Source organism: Girardinichthys multiradiatus, chromosome 3, assembly GCF_021462225.1.
Source record: "Girardinichthys multiradiatus isolate DD_20200921_A chromosome 3, DD_fGirMul_XY1, whole genome shotgun sequence".
Lineage (NCBI taxonomy): Eukaryota > Metazoa > Chordata > Actinopteri > Cyprinodontiformes > Goodeidae > Girardinichthys > Girardinichthys multiradiatus.
This window is the reverse complement of record NC_061796.1, coordinates 43,089,918-43,108,297: the sequence shown is the minus strand read 5'-3', so window position 1 is coordinate 43,108,297 and position 18,380 is coordinate 43,089,918. Positions and strand designations below refer to the sequence as shown.

General features: G+C 38.6%; 1 protein-coding gene across 3 annotated transcripts in view; it reads left to right on the top strand.

The window, feature by feature from the left end:
* atg5 (ATG5 autophagy related 5 homolog (S. cerevisiae)) overlaps positions 1 to 17,752 on the top strand; it is a 38,887-nt gene extending 21,135 nt beyond the window's left edge. For all 3 annotated transcript variants that reach the window (XM_047361968.1, XM_047361967.1, XM_047361969.1), the window contains 2 exons: positions 2,675 to 2,792; positions 16,711 to 17,752. In XM_047361968.1, coding sequence (XP_047217924.1) covers positions 2,675 to 2,792; positions 16,711 to 16,847 — 255 coding nt within the window. In that variant the 3' untranslated portion in view covers positions 16,848 to 17,752. The remainder of the gene's footprint in view (positions 1 to 2,674; positions 2,793 to 16,710) is intronic.
* Positions 17,753 to 18,380: the final 628 nt, after the last annotated feature.

Genomic DNA, 18,380 nt, shown 5'->3' with positions numbered 1-18,380 from the left:
GATCTGCCTCTGGCCCTGAACAATATTCACTGATCAGATGCTGACATCATCGAAGCCCAGCCCCCTGAGAACAGGAAGTGTCATGTTTTCCTTTACAGAGTCAATTTTTGATGTTCTTCACCTAATCAATGTGAAACTGTCCCAAGTAACAGATAACATGATGGTCTAAGATAGTCGCCAGTACTGACTGGTTTGGCTGGAGGGTGTGGCTATGGTGGCGTGACGAATTCTGATGTCACGCCACGGCCATACATTTGGCTGTAAATTACACATGCATGGTCTGATTTATTCCAAACTGAATAAGGATCATCTTTGACAAGCCCCAAATAGCTCATTACATTGGAATTTGGTTCAACAGCGGCCCCCAAGACACTTCAAGGGCTATATCTCCCTCATACATCATCGGATCCACTTGAAATGTAGTATACATGATCATGAGTTAATGCTGAACATGTTCGCTCAGTTAATTGATGACATCAACAAACAAGTGAGTGTAGCTTTCATCAGGAAGGTCAGATTTTAGCTACATTTTTAATGTTTCTCGCCAGAGCAGTACTCGGCTTCACCGAAGATTGTATGACAGCCTGCTCACACTGCCGCCTACTGGTGATGTGCACAACTGAGCGGTGGGATCGTCGGTGGCGTGGAGTAGGCGATGCCACGCTCCCGCGGTCGCTGCTCAGGCCGAGTTGCGCTGAGGTGCGAGGGCCTTCAATGCTGCTTGCAGCTTTAATTTCTTATAGTTCATTAAGTCATTTACCAAAGAACAGCTGAAGGTTACAAATAACTATAAGAAAATGTAAACCCATGTGTCACTGTGTCAGTGACATCAAATGGATGTGTTTAACACTTAAGGGAAGTTGTGGATTTGTCTTTCATGGACTGATTGAAAATGTCACATACACTGTACTGTTCATTTCCTCTAAAAAGCTTAGAGTGCCAGATGAGCTTTTAGTCTCAGTGGAAGCCTACTTTTCTGCCAACTGCACACTAAAGTACCAGATAATGAGTTCCAGGCTGATTCTGAACAGTAAAACATCTCGACGTCACTTGTAACATCTGTAAAATCAATGCATATTGCTTAATATCACATTTTAGATGTCGGGGCTCATCAAACCACCACATTGCCAGGTTTTTATTCACGACATCTTGCATACATCCTGTTATGACTTCTTTCACTCCCTAACCTCTATTAATCACAATCTAATTTATCACATCAGAATTTTCCCACATTGTTCTACAGAAAGCCAATGCTTTTACTGGATATTTTATTTTTGCCCTACTGTTACCTAAATCAATTTTACATGTTGGCTGAGAGGAAAATGTCAGTTTTTGTTAGATGTTTTTTTTTTTTTAACATAGACCTTAAGCATGAGGAGTAAAATAATAAATAAAGATATTCATGCCCATCGAACCATTTTAAATTTTTCACATTACAAACCAAAAACTTTTATGTTTTTTATTCGTATATTATGTGACACTCCAACAAAAACTACCACATAATTGTAAAGAATACATGTTTATCAAAATGTCTTTAAAAAATCGATACCCCTTGATGCACTCCAGTGCAACCAGTTACCTTCTGATGTCACATAATTAGTTAATAGCTGTGTGTAATTTATTTAGGGTGTAAATTCTGGTATTCTTTGAAGGCCCTAGATATTTTTTGATAAACATTAGAGAACAAACGACTCCTCTCGATGTGGAGGAGCAGCAGCTCGATTCCAAGCTCACCCTATCTATAAGGGAGTGCCCGGCCACCCTGCGGAGGAGCTCATTTCCGACTCTTGTATTCGGGATCTTGTTCTTTTGGCCATGCCCATAGGTGGGGGTAGGAATGTAGACCGAACGGTAAATTGAGAGCCCTGCTTTTCTAGCTAAGCTCTCTCTTCACAACAACGGACTGGTACAGCTTCCTTTTTACTGCAGCTGCTGCACCGATCCATCTGTTGACCTCCCGCTCTACCCTCTCCTCACTTGTGAACAAGACCCCGAGATACTTGAACTCCTCCTCTTGAGGTAGGAGCTCACCTCCAACTTGAAGAGGGCATTGGGAGGAGTCAGTTTAGGTGGCTCGGGCATCTGTATCGGATGTGCCCTGGACACCTCCCATGGGAGGTGTTCCAGGTATGTCCCACCGGGAGAGGGCCCAGGAGACGGCCCAGGACACGCTGGAGGGACCATGTCTTTCGTCTGGCCTGGGAACGCCTTGGGCTCCCGCTGGAGGAGGTGTCTGGGGAGAGGGAAGTCTGGGCGTTTGTTACCCCGGTGACCCGGTTCTGGATAAAGTGGGAGACGACAACAATGAGAGAACAAGCGACATCATGGAGACCAGAGAAAACACTGCGGTACACAGATAATAGGGTAGATAATTAGTTATTGAATGCAAGTATACAAGATGTCCAACTAAACTGGCAAGCAACTCTCTAATTGGTGCACAAATAAAAAATATGTTAAGAAAGAAAACGTCATAAACAGGTCCATCCACAGTTGTGCAGAACTGTGGGTAGACAACAATTAACCTATTATTAAGGATCAACAAAAGTAGATTTTCTTCTAGGACTGCTTTAAAAAAGTAGTAAAAGTATGTCTATAGAGTAAATATTTTTATGGTTGGAAGCAATTCATTTATGTGTATTAGTTTGTTTGTTAACTAGCTGTGCTCTAATCCCAGACGCTGAGCAACAGGCCATTCATCCAGAAACTGTTTCGCCCTGTTTCGCCTGAAGGCAGTGCACACACACTTGGCGACCTGCTGAAGGAGATGTATCCAGATGCTCTGACAAATGATGGTAAGCCTACAAGCAAGCATGTCGACCGTTGCCAGTTAACACTAAGTATCATCAAAACTTTGTCTGATTTTCTTATCAAATGTGAGACATGTTCTTCTTGAGACAGAAAGGGACTCATCAAGGTTATTTTCTGTGTTCTACTTAAGAAGGAATTTTTGAGATCCAGATTTTCTAATAATATAACTCCTGGAGGAGATAGATGAGGTAAAATAGTGGTTGTTACCAAAAGCAATGACTAAAGATGTGGTGAAAGGAGAGAATGGGCGGAGGGAAATTAAAACATATTGAAAGTGTCGGGGGGGAGCCACGACCCACTATAGAATAAGCGGTAGAAAATGACTGACTGACTGACTGAAAGTGTCGGGAGGCAATGGGAGGAAAGTTTAGATATAATTGGTGATTTTCTAGCTGCTAGAGAAAAAGACCACCATCTATGAGTCATGTTCTTTTACATCAAGGCCAAAATACATTTATATTCTGCAGAGTTCACAATAGGATTATTAAAAGTTTAGGGATCTGCACTGAGCTTTGCCACTGCTGATGTTAAGACACTTTAGGCAACTTGTACTGAAAGTGTAGGTCACATAAACTCTTTAAAAACCTAACTACCAAGCTGAATTGGCACAAAAGCTCCACAAGGGTGCTATGGCATAAACAACTGCCTCAACAAGGGGCTGTGAGAAGTTGCAGCATTCACTGCAGAAGAGGGAGGGGTACGTCTGTAGACTGTAAGTGGGACGTTTGAAGGTTTAGGCGTTTCGCCCGTGCAAATATTAAAAGGTCTGTTTAATTGTTTTCTCTCCATTTCTTCCGTTTTCCCTCTTTTTTTCTTTACCTTCGGCAGTTGCAAGGTGCAACGAAATGAAAGAAAGTTAATGCATTCTTCAGTCATGAAGTTGGTACTTCATAATTCTGTTTAAAATGGTGTCAGTTTGTAGTATGTATAGATATATGTAGAAAAATAGCTAATCATTTAAAACTTAAGTGAAGAAAGTTGCACCCATGGTGACACAGTCATCCAATCACGTGCTCCACTTTACTTTGGTTGCGCTATGCCTTAACTTGGATACGCCATCTCCTGTTGCAGATATACCTACTTGGAAGAAGAGGGTAAAGTTTGATCTGCAATGGAAATCTAACAATAACTTCACTGAAAATAACAAAGCCATGTGGAGTCAAATGCAGTGCATGGCTCTTAGTGCCACCTGAAACTGACACCTTTGTCTAATTGCACACAGGAATCTTCCCTTCATCAAAACACTGTGCATCTTCGCAATTTGTTTAGCTGCTAGACAGTGGCTACTTTGTTTTACACAATATGTTGTTGGGTGCAGTGATGCATTCAGCTCACAGGACGATACTGGGTTGATGAGATGAGATTCTAGTAGGGCTGCACGATAGTAGAAAAGCAGGATACCCTGATATTATTGTTGAATATTGCAATGATTACTCTGAATGTCACATTTGCCTCACCCTTATCTCATTGTCTTTGAGCTTTAGCATCCTGGTTAATAAGATCTATTTCAGGTGTAGGCATAAAAGACAATAACAAACCATCCAACTGTTCTAATGTATTGCTATTGGAAAGGTGAGTTTGAATGCATGGCACATTAAATACAGGGTGTCAAACTTTATTACTTCCCGTCACATCTCGAGCTTATTAGAATTACTTGCATTTATTTCACCAGGTGAGGTCACATAACAGTATCTAGGTACTGCTCTGACAGACAGACCTAACTTTGAAGAAAATATTGTGGTGTTTTTTTTTTTCCCGTGCTTTGAAATCTCCTGATACCCCTTAAATATGTAGTGCTGCATACGGAAAGATAAAATACTTTACCTGCTATTAGTAGAATGATGGTCATCCTGTACCTACTTAGAACATCTGGGTCCAGTGATCCCTGTTTTCCCACTTCAGGTTCAATTTCTCATAAAAATCTCCATATACCCCCCAAAAAAAAAACTAAAGTGTAAAATCTAGATCAGCATAAAACACACAAATTGTAGTAAACATATAAAATGCTCATTATAAATGTAATTCTACCTGTAGCCTGTTGTCTCCTGGTTACTAATTATATTCTGACTGCAGATGGAGCTTTTAAGTTCTGTGGATTTGTGGCATACATTGGAGTTTCAGCTGTGAGGGAGGAGAGCTGATGATGAAAGAAGAGATGAGAGGAAAGGGATAGAGAAAGGCCAAGCAGCAGTCAAAACAGAGAGTGTCTGGGGAAGAGTAGAGGGGAAGTAGATAAAGAGACAATAGCATGTTGGGAGTAAAGACCCGCAGGAGACTCACCTGCACAGAGGCGACAACCATTAACACCACCTTCTCTCATCTGTCTGCCTACCCGTCTGTCTAATATTCACTCTCTTTGCGTCTCCAACCTCCGTCTCTTTGTTTATATCTTTTACTTAATATAATATGCAAAACTAAAAATCCTGCCCTGTACATAACATCATTACTCTGTTATCTCAGTTACCTGCCGCCAGAAAATGTTTTAACTGCTTAATTACATCAACAATACCTATAGTGTAGATTTTGAAAATGGTAAATAGTTGGAGGCTGTGTGGCTCAGTTGGTAGAGCATTTGGACATAGTGTGTAGAGGCTATAGTCTCTATACTCTATGTGGCTGCCCTGGGTTCAGTTCCCGGTCCCAGCCATGTGCTGCATGTCTTTCCCTTCTCTCTCCATCTTTTTTTCTGTCAGAAGTACTCTTGAATAATGGGCACAAGTGCCAGAAAAAACCATCTAAAATATAGTAAAAAGTATAACTGATAAATTAAGATGATATCAGTTCTGTTCTTGTGGCACTAAAAACATTGTTCCCTATATTGCTACCTATATGTTGGTAAACTTTATGGCTCATTGCTCACATTGCTTACTTTCAAAGTAATAAATAATTCAGCAGTGAGTTATTTTGAAAATATTTATTCATGTTTTGAAATGCCCAAGTGTTAAATGGGGTCTGGATATAAAAGAGCAAGTTAGCGTTTTAGGAAAACTAGATGACATGCATATGATGAGTGTTAAGTTCAGTCATTAGAGACTTGATTTGGACTTGGTACAAAAGACTTGAGACCTATTTTCTCTGTAAATGACTAGCATGCCTTTATTAGTTTTTTAGTATTTTTGTTTTCTTTTTAATAATATACTTTACAATTCTGAATTCAGTGTTCTTTTTTTGCAATAGTACTTATAATTTATGCCTTTACTGTCACTGCTTGGCAGTAAAAAGCCCTGCTCAAAATTGCATTTATAAACCTTACTTTCACGGGTGTTTATGAAATCAGGCCAGGATTAACAACCCCTAGTTTCCATTGCAAAGAGGTTTTACAAATAGGGACTGTTGTTTGCAACAGTGTTTAGAAATACAGAAAGTAAGCTGAGGACGAATCTAAATGATATACAACCGATATCAGCGTATTTGTTTCCAGAGATGTCATTGTGAGACTCTGTGGGAGCAGCCTGGATTCTTGTTTTAGTTAAAAGGCTAAAATGATCACGGTTGTTCAGTAAAAATAATCATTCTGGAGTAATGTATTTGAAACAGTGACTCATTATTTATACTATAATTCATGGCTTTGTATGTTTGTAAGGTTGCTGAGGTTGTAAGGTTGTACAATTCTTGGATTCCAGCCTGTAGTAAAAGCTGTTTAGTTTAGGATTTAGGCAGTAAGAGATTCAGCCACTTGAGATGACTCTTAACAGGAACATCTGGTAAACACTGATCTTCTTAAAAGATATTTTTACCATGTGATGGATGGTTTTAAAGCCCCTGATCTGTTTCAGTCCAGTTGGCATTGATTATTTTAATTGGGACTGAATTGCCAGATCTTAAGCTTGCGTGAATCTTTACTGGAAAGAAAATATCGTCTAACTCTTTTTTTTTTTTTTTTTCCTTGTTTCTTACCCTGATCTTACTCGTTTTTCCTCTTTGATCCCACATCTCTGTCTCAGGTGTAGTCTGTCTACTGTGGATGCCTTTTATGTCTTTGACTTTAAATCTCTGCTTTTCTTTTCTCTCCTCCCTCCAGAGGAGTCTGCCAGCCTGCTTGGTTGATCAAGGTGAAAGTGGCCCTTTTGTCTGAAGTCGTTTGTTTGGTTTCCTCCTCTTCCCTGTCTGGTATATGGGTTGGGTGATAGCCATGGATTATAGTGGCGTGTTTGGATTAGAGAACCCGGGAAGTGTGTTCAACCACTTTGTAGAGTGATGCCGTTTTGAGGGAGTGGTTTGCAGGTACTATTGTTCATGAGTTCAGAGAAACTTTTATTTTTGTCTCCAGGACCCTAACATAAAACTGAAAGAAACTCCGGGGTGCTCTACATCTCTGTGATCTCTCAAACATGAAATAACAACCCTTTTTGTCAAACACATTCCCTCCCTGTTATGTCTGAGAGCAGATTTCTGTTGACCCCTCTGGGACCAGAAACCAGTTGCAGCAAACAAATAGGGGTGGCTTGCATTAAGAGCTGAAACGAAAGGGGATTCCCAAATCTTTTCAAAGCTATGGCCTAAAGTCTGTGTTGCCGTGAGGCTACCCCAAAGCCGCGTGAACCAAACTCAAAACATTAGGTTCCTGTAAGCAGCAGTCAGCGCTGACGTGTGTTGGATTCGTCTCATGTATTTTGTTTTTTTTTTTAAAGCAGGTGTGCTTCTGAGCAAGATTTTGGCAGACCTTTTGTTTAGGTTCACTGGAAAAATCACAGCCTAGAGGTTAGTATTTCAGATAGTTCTCGTAAGCAAGGTGTCTGTTTTTTGTTTTTTTTTTGGAGTCGGGTCTATTCTTGTAAAACCCTTTACTGATAACTGTGTGTGATTAATAAAAGGAAACCCCCACATCATCACAATCCCCCTGCAACTCCACCCTGGCCCCTCCTTGTCATCTGAGTGGCAAATCCAAACCATTTTCCACCCACATTCCTCCACCTCATTTCCATGTGTGGCACAGCCCACTCATGAATCTCATGCTTCTTCGCAGAGCCTGCCTTAGTAGCCGGTACAGCTGTGCTTATCGAGCACTATGGCTCAATTCAAAGTCTGCTAGGGGAAGTGCAGGTTTCAGTGGCTGTTTTGATACAGATGATAGTGGGTTATGGTTCATCTGCGGAGGCGTTCGAGATGTGCACCAGACAGGGGAATTCAGAATGGCTCGAAAGCCTGCCTGATGACGCTGTCTATTGTTGACTGAGAGGATCTCTGCTTTAATCTCTTTGCTTTCTAATTCTAGTCACAACAGAATAGCTAAAAAATGATTAGAACATTGGAAAAATGGGTCAAAATACCTTCACAATGATGTGAACGACTGTGAAACCCTGCTGTAGAAGGGCAGTTTCTTCATCTTATTCTCAAGATGTTCTAAATTCTTAAGTTTAGAGAAATGTACAAAATCTCTAGAAAGAAGTTACTTTTTTGGCAGGTTGTTGTGAAATTGTTGTGGATTTGGATCTTTTATATTAACATTAATTACTTTTTTTTTTCTTGTTCAACCAGGAGTAACTTAAATCATATCATTGCTCTCCAAATTCGATCAACAAAATTAATTGTTTTTGCCCCTTACAGTCATCTTCTCTTTTTTGTCAAACTTAATTGTTTCAGATCATTAAACAACTTTCCATATCAGAGAAGAACGTTATCCAAAATGACCTAACCACATGTGAAAATGTAATGCTAAATCATATGTTACCTGTGGTTAACCTCGCTTTTTTTGGATCAGATTTACTAGTTACACTTAGGCCTGTTTACTGCCACACCTGCAGAATGAAGAAACCATCTAAACCAGCCTTTCCAACTATGTAAAGTGGTCTAAAAGATCTCAAAGAGCAACACATCAGGCCCAGATCTAAAAACATCCAATAACAGATAAAAAGCAAAGTCACTGACATCTATCAGTCTGGAAACTGGTACAAAGCCATTTCTAGGACTTTGGGATGCCGGTGAACCACAGTGGTGAACCTTACCAGGGGTTGTTACCAAAATGACCAAAAATGTCTATAGCACTGCATGGCTCACTTGCCTCATGTAAGGTCAGGGTTTATGGTTCAACAAAAGGAAAGACAACATGGCCTCCATGGGAGAGTCCCAGTTAGCAGGTCCACTGCAGGCCAAAAGAAGCACAAAGACCTATTTAATTTTCACCAAAGAAACATCTTCATGATCCCGAGACGTTTGGCAAAATGATCTGCGGATTGATGAGACAAAAGTGGAGCTTTTTTTGAAGGTGCGCATTTTATTACATCTGCCATAAACCTAGCACAGCAACTTTACACTGACAGTCTAACATGGTGGTAGTACTATGTTAGACTGTCAGTGTAGCTCTGAATAGCTAAAAAAAAACAATCACAAACCAAAATGAAGGGTTTTGAGTGGCCTAGTCAAAGTCTGACTTTAAATTTGATTGAGGTGCTATGGAATGATTTTAAACAGGTTGTTCACGCTCAAAAACTCCCCAATAATAACCCCCATACACCCCCCTCACCATCCTCAACAACACAGTGTCAGCTGTGGACCACTTCAGGTTTTTAGAAACCGCCATCTCTGAGGACCTGATATGGTCTTCACACATAGATACTGTTAGGAAGAAGGTCCAGCAGAGACTGTACTTCCTGAGGCAACTCAAGAAGTTCAACCTTCCACAGGAGCTGCTGGTCATCTTCTACACTGCCATCATTCAATCTGTCCTGTCTTCATCCATCTCAGTGTGGTTTGGCTCATCCACAAAACAGGACAGGTCCAGACTGCAACGAATAATCAGGACGTTTGAAATACAGATACCGATAGCTATGCATGTCAAGCATAGTGGTGGTACCATCATGCTGTAGGGCGGTTTTATTCCAGTGGTGCAGGTACATTGCACAAGAAAAACTGCAGAGAATAATCAGGGCTGACCTTCCCTCCATCCAGGACTTATACAGGTCAAGGGTCAGAAAAAGAGCTGGTAAAATCTCTGTAGACCCCACACACCCTGCACATAAACTGTTCAGAGCTTTACCTTCAGGTGGCGCTACAGAGCACTGTTCACTAAAACCAGCCGCCACAGAGACAGTTTCTTCCCCCAGGTTGTTTCTCTGTTGAACATTCAATAGAGTACAAAACAACAGCATACAGATGTTGCAAATGCACCTTTTTATTATATATGTGTACATTTGTATATTGTATATATGTATATTTTTTAACGCTTAAAACAAAAACCAGAGAGCAGAGTGTACCGGAGTCAAATTCCTTGTTTGTATGTACAAACTTGGCAATAAAGTTGATTTTGATTCTGATAAAAAAACTATCTTACAAAGAAGAGTGAGTCTTAATTCCTCCACAGTAATGTAAAAAGTCATCGCAAATGTTTGATCGCAGCTGTTTTCACATGCGGTCAGGTTGGTTTGGGTAGGTTTTTCCTTTAATAAATGAGATCATAAATGGAAAGCAGTTTTTGTTTCTACTCTGGTTATCTCTGTCTGGTGTTAAAAGAAGTTGTCAAACAATCAAAAACAGAAGAAATCAATAAGGCGGAAATACTTTTTCATGGCATTGGATTACACTATAAACCTAAAATATTAGGTTGACTTATCTATTAGTTCATGATATCCTTGGCAGAGCGTGTTAGCAAAATTTGCTCTGTATTAAAATAGCCCTGATTTAATTCAAATAGCTTCAGCCTGTCAGTCCATGTTGCTGCCAGTAATACGGTCAGAACTGCTTTGGCTGTTTGTTTGGTGAAAACTTGCGGTCCTCCTAAATAACTTTTGGCTGCGCTTAGCTGAAAGAACATGTCGTCTTGGCCAACAGTTGAATACCACTTAACCACAGGGGGTGTGCATGCGTCAGTTAACAGCTATTTGTTTTATACATTAGCAATCTTCCCTGGAAATACGGTTATCAATAATGTTGTAGTGGCTTAAAGAAAGCCCACTAATTATATATAATACATCTGCTCTAGTCTTCCTTGTGGGCAGTTTACTAAACCTTTGTGCTACTTTTTGGCCGAATCTGCTGTGCCTTACAAGCAACATTCGCTTGTGCAACGTATGGTTTGTCCAATTACTCAACATGCTGAATCAGATTTTGTCTGGTAGGTATTTCAGGTACTTTTAGGTATTTCTTCCAGAGCTTATTCCCAGCAGGTCATAATCCCCTACTGACAGTACTACTGAAAGAGCGTGCTGTATTTCACCCAAAAAATAAATCCTGTGCACCATTTGTTCCTCTTTCTACCTCTTGGTCAAGGTTTCATAAGCCTGATTAATAAACTAAATACTACAACTAAATAAACTGATTAATAAATATAGACTTAAATGTAAATTTTGTATGGAAATACTTTTTAATTGGATTCAGGCAAGGTTCTTCCTGTTGATGTGGTCACTTTAGAGATTCCCAGAAAGTGGTGGGAATCAAACGGGGAAAACACCTAATCTTTAACATTCCTCACTATTGTCTTCTGTCACATTAACCTCATGGTTACATCTGCAATTTTAGGCAGCCTAAGGTGAAATTAAAGCCTCTGTATTTACTGTAATCACAGGTAATTCTATTTCTACCCTTTAATGTAACACAGAGCAAGACTTGTTTTCCTGCTTATGTTGTAATTTCAGTCTAGTTCTACTCACTAGTTAATAGCTTTCAATCTGGAGTAATTTCAGCTTTTTCTTCCAAGATATTTTGTGTGGAATCTGACGCGATATTCCAGAAATGTCTGCTCAAGTGAAAAGGTGTGTAAAATGTACGTATTAAAAATCACTTCAGCTTCTTATTGCGTGCAATTACTTGTCACTGTTATGCAGAAGTGACAACAGCAATCTCATAATTAGAAATCTGAAACTTACTGCATGTCACTAGGTGACATGTTTTTCAGCTCCAGAAATATTCAACATTCAAAGCCACATGTTCAAAACTCTGAGTTTATTTCCTCAACATGTAACTCAGATAAATAATATGAAACATAAGTTAAGATGCACCGCTCAGAAATTTTTGATCAGCTCAAAAATATGAAATGTGTTTATATTGTGTTGATTTGCTGGATTGTCTGAAAATAAATATAAAATATCTAAAATAAACCGTGGGGTTGACCTTGTGGGTTGTTTGACACTCTTCATTAGCAAAGTCACCTTTTAACTCTACTAAATTTCACAAGTTAAGGCAAACAGCCTTGTTAATTCCAGTTGCTTGAGCCCTGTGGTGAAAGAATTGAAGTGATGCATACAGCAACAGGTTGATAAAGTGATGACATAAGGAAGCGGTAAATTTTGAAGGTTCAGTCTGAAAAATTCCCCATAGATGAACATATGACACAACATTATCGTATGGTTGCTTTGTTTTTGTGAGGCAACAAATATTGAGATTTATGACTGAACATGTTTCAACTGTTCTGGTAGTGCAGACATCATTTTCGGGAATCTAAATTTTTAGACCTCACAGATTTATTTTCCCAGCATTTTTCTCATTGTTCAACACCAATCTGAAGTTGTGTAACTGTGAGCATGAGACTCTACATACATCTGTGAGTGATTGAGATGCAGGTGGTTAATGTGATGACCTATAGAAATATGTATTTCTATAGTGTGATTTGTGTAAGTAGTTGGGGGTGTTGCTCACTGTAGATTTCCCCCATTTCTCATAGTGAGACTGTAATACACCTACTACACCCACATCATGGCAAGGTCTAGATGTTGGTGAAGGATAAGAAACACCTACCAGAAAGGGTGTGTGTGAATTAGAGAGCAAGTGTCTTCTCGCCATTGTTCAGTGAAGCAGGATCACACCTTTTACAGAAAGTAAAAGGTGTGATTTACCTTAACTCCACAATGTCTCTAGATTTGGCTGATTTTACAAGCAGTCCTTCACCTTAATAAGGTCACTTTATTTAATATAAGTTATCTTTAACTATATGAGGTTTTCTAGTAAAACGGGTGACAGGCAGGGCTGCTTCAAAGTGCTTTATGAAGGAAAGGCTGGCAGTTCTGGTGAAGCATGTGACTCCACTGACTAAAACAATCCTGCTGCTAGTATTTTCAGTAGGAGAACCAACATGCAGATACAAAATTCATAGTCATAATCTACATTTTATTGAAGAAAATGTGTTCAAAATAAGATTTAACAGTTTTTATGTATTGCTGTAAACATCACTATGCTTCAATGCTTTACCACCTTTTTGTTTTGCAATATTCTTATGGTTGCACTTTGGTTAACATCTTGCCACAAACAAAAAGCGCCAACGCACTGACTGTCGTCAGCATGCCTTTTCTGTGGAGGCCTGCTGCAGAAATAATTACTTAATAATTACTTAATTAATTAATTAATATTTACTTTTAGGAATTAACTTATTTTCTTCATGCTTTTCCTTTTTTAATCAAAAATACAGTTCTATTCAAAGCTTTTATTTTGTTATGTTATCCTCAGCCTCTGATTTAGGCCAAACGTATGAAAGTTTGGCCTTGCATTATTAACATAGCAAATCCTGCATAACACATACTGTTTTCTTTTAGCAGACCAAGTTAGTTTAACCCTTTCACATCATATATGCAACCTAATGGCATTTACCAGATTTTCGGCGCAGTATAACTAATCTTACATGGAAAATGTATACAAACTCAGTGTTATTTTTAGAGTACAGTGTCTGCTGAGAGGTAAAGAAATAAAAAAATATCCAAATTAGTGAAAAAAACTGATTTAAATTTTTTTTTTTTTTAGTTTAGTTTCATCCAGAAAATGTAATAGAGTGCTTGATTTTCAGAAAGGAACCTCTACTAAAAGGTTGTTTTGGATATTTGATGGAACGTTTGTGTGGAGTTCATCTCGCAAGTTTCTCAGCAGGTGTTGGGTGGAGCTACTTTTCAGACTGTCAGTTAGCACACTGCCTCAACCGTCTCCTGATATTACGTGGTACTAAATGTCATGTACCCGGTGGGTAGTGCAGCTAGTGTGTGTATATATATATATATATATATATACACACACTAATATATATATATAAAAGATTTGTGTGTGTGTGAGAGAGTTGAGGAGTGGTTGACGGGAAAGGGCCCATTATTATCCGTCTTTGTCACACACATGCAGTGTTTCACCTATACCAGAGAGATGAAAGCCAGATGCTGAAATGCTACGTTATAATTGTTAGGACGTGTAAATCCAATTACTTTATTACTTTCAAATTCAAATCTCAAATAAAAGGTAAAAGATTGTCTCTGCCTTTAAGATTTTGTGTTGCTTTACAGTTGTGTAAACAATTATTGCTTATTTTTTGTCAACCTATTTGCTTAAGAATATTTCATCTGAATCACGAATAGTCATAGAAGTAGTAAATTATTATTGTGTGGTCAGTGTTTTGAATTTTAAACCAAATAAAATAAATACATAGCATTATTTACCTGCATATTTCCACTATAGGACAAACTGAAGATTTGAGAAAACATCATTAATACTGCTTATTTTGAATATTTTATTTGTATAAATTGATAATATCCAAAGTTAAGCAGTGGAAAATTGTATTTATAATCTTTGTGAACCTAAATTATATTCAGTTGTTGCAAGTTTTTAGCCATGATACCAGCACTTTAGTTGTAAAAGAGCTCTTTTGTGTAAATGTCACCTAAGTTTTAAAAAAGTACATCTAAATGCAGAAAAGATAGCTGAAAATATACATAATTGGGGTCTTTAAATTCTAGCATGGCCTACAGTTAGACATGAAGAATAAGATTAAAAACAAACTTAAAATGTCTTCTAGTTTTCTGTGTATTTTTGATCTGATTCCTCTAGTGAGCTAAATCCTTTTTTTTTATTTAATACTTTCTAATTCCCAATTATTTGTGATCTACTGTTTTACATACAGGTGAAGAATAAGAGAAGAGGTTGTAAGGGTGTGCAAGATTATTAGGCCTCGTGGGTAAAGCTCCAAAACTATGCCTTCTACGTTTCCCACAGCATTTAGTTTCTTTTTTAATTCTTCCTCCCAGATTATCATTTCTTTTTGTCCTCCCTGCACTGTGAAAGGGTTGCACGTGCAGGCATATGGCATTAGCTTTATCTTCTTAGATTTGATCATCTTCCCGGTAAAAGGTTATGAGCTGTTTTTAGAACGGTTAAAGATCGACAGTTAAAAATCTTTGGCCGCCAGAATGTCACTACATGGTCAAATATCTCTGCAAGTTACACATCTTCAGTGGTTTCAGTACAATCGTTTCTCGTAACAAACGTTTTTCGGTCCCGGCCTTTCAGCAACGGGCGGTATCAGTCACAGACGGCCAGCACATCCTGACTGATGCTCGTGCATGCATACCACATGTTGTCAGAATGAAAGGTAAAAATTCAAATCCTGATGCCAGTGCTATCAAAAACAATCAACTGTCACTTTACTGTGCTTCATAACTGAAAGCACAGTCATAGTCACTTTTGTACTTTCTCTCTTCTTCCTCTGTCTCATCCACCACAGAAGTGGTATTAGTGTCGTGTCTGATGTGGTCTGTCTCACCTCATGTAGCTATTTCTTTTCTCAGCACGATGGTTTCCTCAAGTTTTGTCTTTTTATCTTTTTTAATCAAACCATCTTTTTTCAATTTACATACCTTTTTTCATCCCTTTACTTGCACTCGTCTTCCCAACTCATATCTCCTTAACTTACCGATTTGTTTGTTCTCCTTGACTATTCATTTTGGCCCTCTTTAGTTTCTTTTTCTCTTCAGCTCTGCTTTTCCGTTTTTCATTTGCTTTCTCTCTCTTCTTGCTGCTACTTTTTTGGTGTTGTCTTCAATTTTGTCACTTTTTCTTTTGTCTTCCTTGTGTTGAAGAGCGCTATAACAAATATCGGATGTCGATATCGGCACAAATGTTCATATAAAAACATAACTCAACTCATGAGTTGGGTGCAAGAAATTTTATTTTTTTGTGGATTTTCTTGCAGGGGTCATAATTATGCACACATGCTCAAATATAAACATACACCCTTCAATATTATTTTCTATTAGATCTCCCGTATTGAAGTGTATCTCAGCCACAAGTGTTGAACAAACTTGTGGCATAATTTGTATATATTTAAATTGATTTGTTTCTTGGCATAAACCCTGCTATTATATTAATCTAAAAGTAGTCCAGAATGTTTAACACAGTCAGGGTCAGGGTTTTAGGAAGGCATAAAAGATGCTTAATGTTATCCCGTTTTGTCCATTCTGAAACAAATTTGGATGTGTTTGGGAGAATTGTCATTTAGCCGTTGATCTGAGGAGAAGTTAAGAAATTTGAAGGTTGCATTCTGGCTTCATTATTTCTTGTGCAATGTACCTGAACCACTGAAATAAAACCGCCCCACAGCATGATGGTATCACCACTATGCCTGACATGCATAACTATCACTATCTGTATCTCAAACTTTGTTTCATGTGAGCCACTAACTTTCCTCTTGAATGTATTTGGTATGTTCAGCTGTCAAGTTTCATGTTTACCTGAGTTTAAAAGTGTCCATTTTGGACTGGTCCCCCCTTTATCTTCACTTTTCCTCTTACGGCCAAATAAAGACCTATTCTATTTTATTCTATTCTCTCTTGGTCAAACTAAATATTTTTATGCAGGCAACTCCCACCTGCAGTCAGTCTACACAACTTAACAGGGCTTGGTCAGGTGAAATTACATTCTCAAACCTTCAGACCCACTTCAATATAAGATTTGGATGGACGCTGGAAATAACTTTTTCTTAAATGTTCAACTTTTTCCTTCTGTAGATCAGGAAAAATCTACATTAATTAACATTTTTGATATTTAATTGGCGATGTATGATCATTCCACCACAGCAAAACGGTTGAAGTACATCCTTAAAGAACCAGAATTAATATGCTGTTCATGGATGGACGATGTAAATATTCATTTTTTTTTACTGGAATTGTAAATGAGCTCGGATGTGATGTTTACGACGCTAATACCCGTCCTGTCTCCGTCTAGGTGAGCTAAAGCGTTACCAGGTCTTGATCCACGGCATCGAACCTCTGCTGGAGACTCCTCTACAGTGGCTCAGTGAACACCTGAGCCACGCTGACAACTTCCTGCACATCTGTGTCGTCCCTGTGCCCACAGATTGAGGCCGCACCTCTACACCTTATCATGGAGGGGACTCATCAGCCAATTAGCTGCCAGCTGGGTAACCTCAGACATGGTAGCACCTCACGGTGGAGACTTGGAACTGACCGACATTAAAGGAGAATGATCAGAATATTAATCATGAATATGAAAAAAGATGGGAAATGTGATATTTAACAAATTTCTCTTGTTTGTTTACATTTCCATCTGGTCATTAATACTACTACTCCTCTTTTCTCCGAACTTTCTTGATGCATACAAATTATGAAGAGAACTTTTCTTCTGTTGTTTCCTTTCAGATTGAGGAGCCTTTCTTTAAGAGAAGAAATTACTCCTTTTTCATGTTCCTCTGTTTCATATTTTCTCCAAATAACCAAATATATACACTGGAGTTGAACATATATTTTTTAATTTCCATCTTCCTTCTCATTATCAGACTGTCTTGGAGACAGGGAAGCTGTTTTTTTTTAGGAGAATGCCATGTCAGGTTCTGCTGAAGTTGCCTTAGTTACTACAGTCGCACATCGTGACTTCCATGGTGTTGATGAGTTTACATCACAGCCTAGAAAGTTCTTCAACTTTTAGGAATCATATCTCAAAACGGTTGCATTGCTCCAATTAAAAATCCGACCTTGACCATTGGACGGTTCTGGAGGTTTCACAGAAGTCCCAGAAATTGGGTTGGACTGACCTCTTCTTACAACCCCTGAGTTCAACATCAAGTTCTGAGCAGGCTGAAGATGCAACAAAGTAACAAGAATGACCAAATTGTTTTAGTGTGGCACTGTTCCTCATCTAACAGTAAAATGTTAATTTAACATAAAAAATATATTTTCAGTTTACTTTATGTTCAGTCAAATCAGAATTTATAAACCTGTGATTATTAAACCAAATTATACAACCAAAACTAATTTTCTTTATTTTTATGTGTTTTACCATTTCTGCAAAAATGGAAGGAGATGCAACATTTTCACACGGTGTCATCTGAGTCTTCTGATGATTATGATTATATTTGGAGGTCGTCGGGAAAACAATCCACTCATCTTAAATTGCAGGTGTTGATTTCTCCCCATCAGTACAACACTGTGCTTGGTTTTATAGTCTGTTTTGTGAGACTTGGCCCAAGCTTCTTTATCCACAGCCAAGATTAAATGGCCATCTGGTTTTGTTTGTCTTGAGAAGCTGAGCCTGGATGATGAGACTTTTAGCTTTAGGTGTGCAGACTTTCTGGGACCATTTAATGCACGTTTTATTTCCCAAGTTTGTGAACACGCAAAACTGGCAATATCAAAAATATCAAACAATATGCTAACAGAATCGACCAGTAGCATGATTGGATTAGCCCTCCATTTATGGGTATTTCTGTTATTGTATCTGTTTAGCCACGAAAAATATGTTCTAAATCAGACTTTTTTAGTCCACATTTCCCATCTAAATGTAGCCTGAACAACAGCATGAACAATCAGGCTTGGTTTGCCCATCAGCTTTTCAAACCAATTCAGACTTAAATAGAGATATACACATGGATGCCTTTT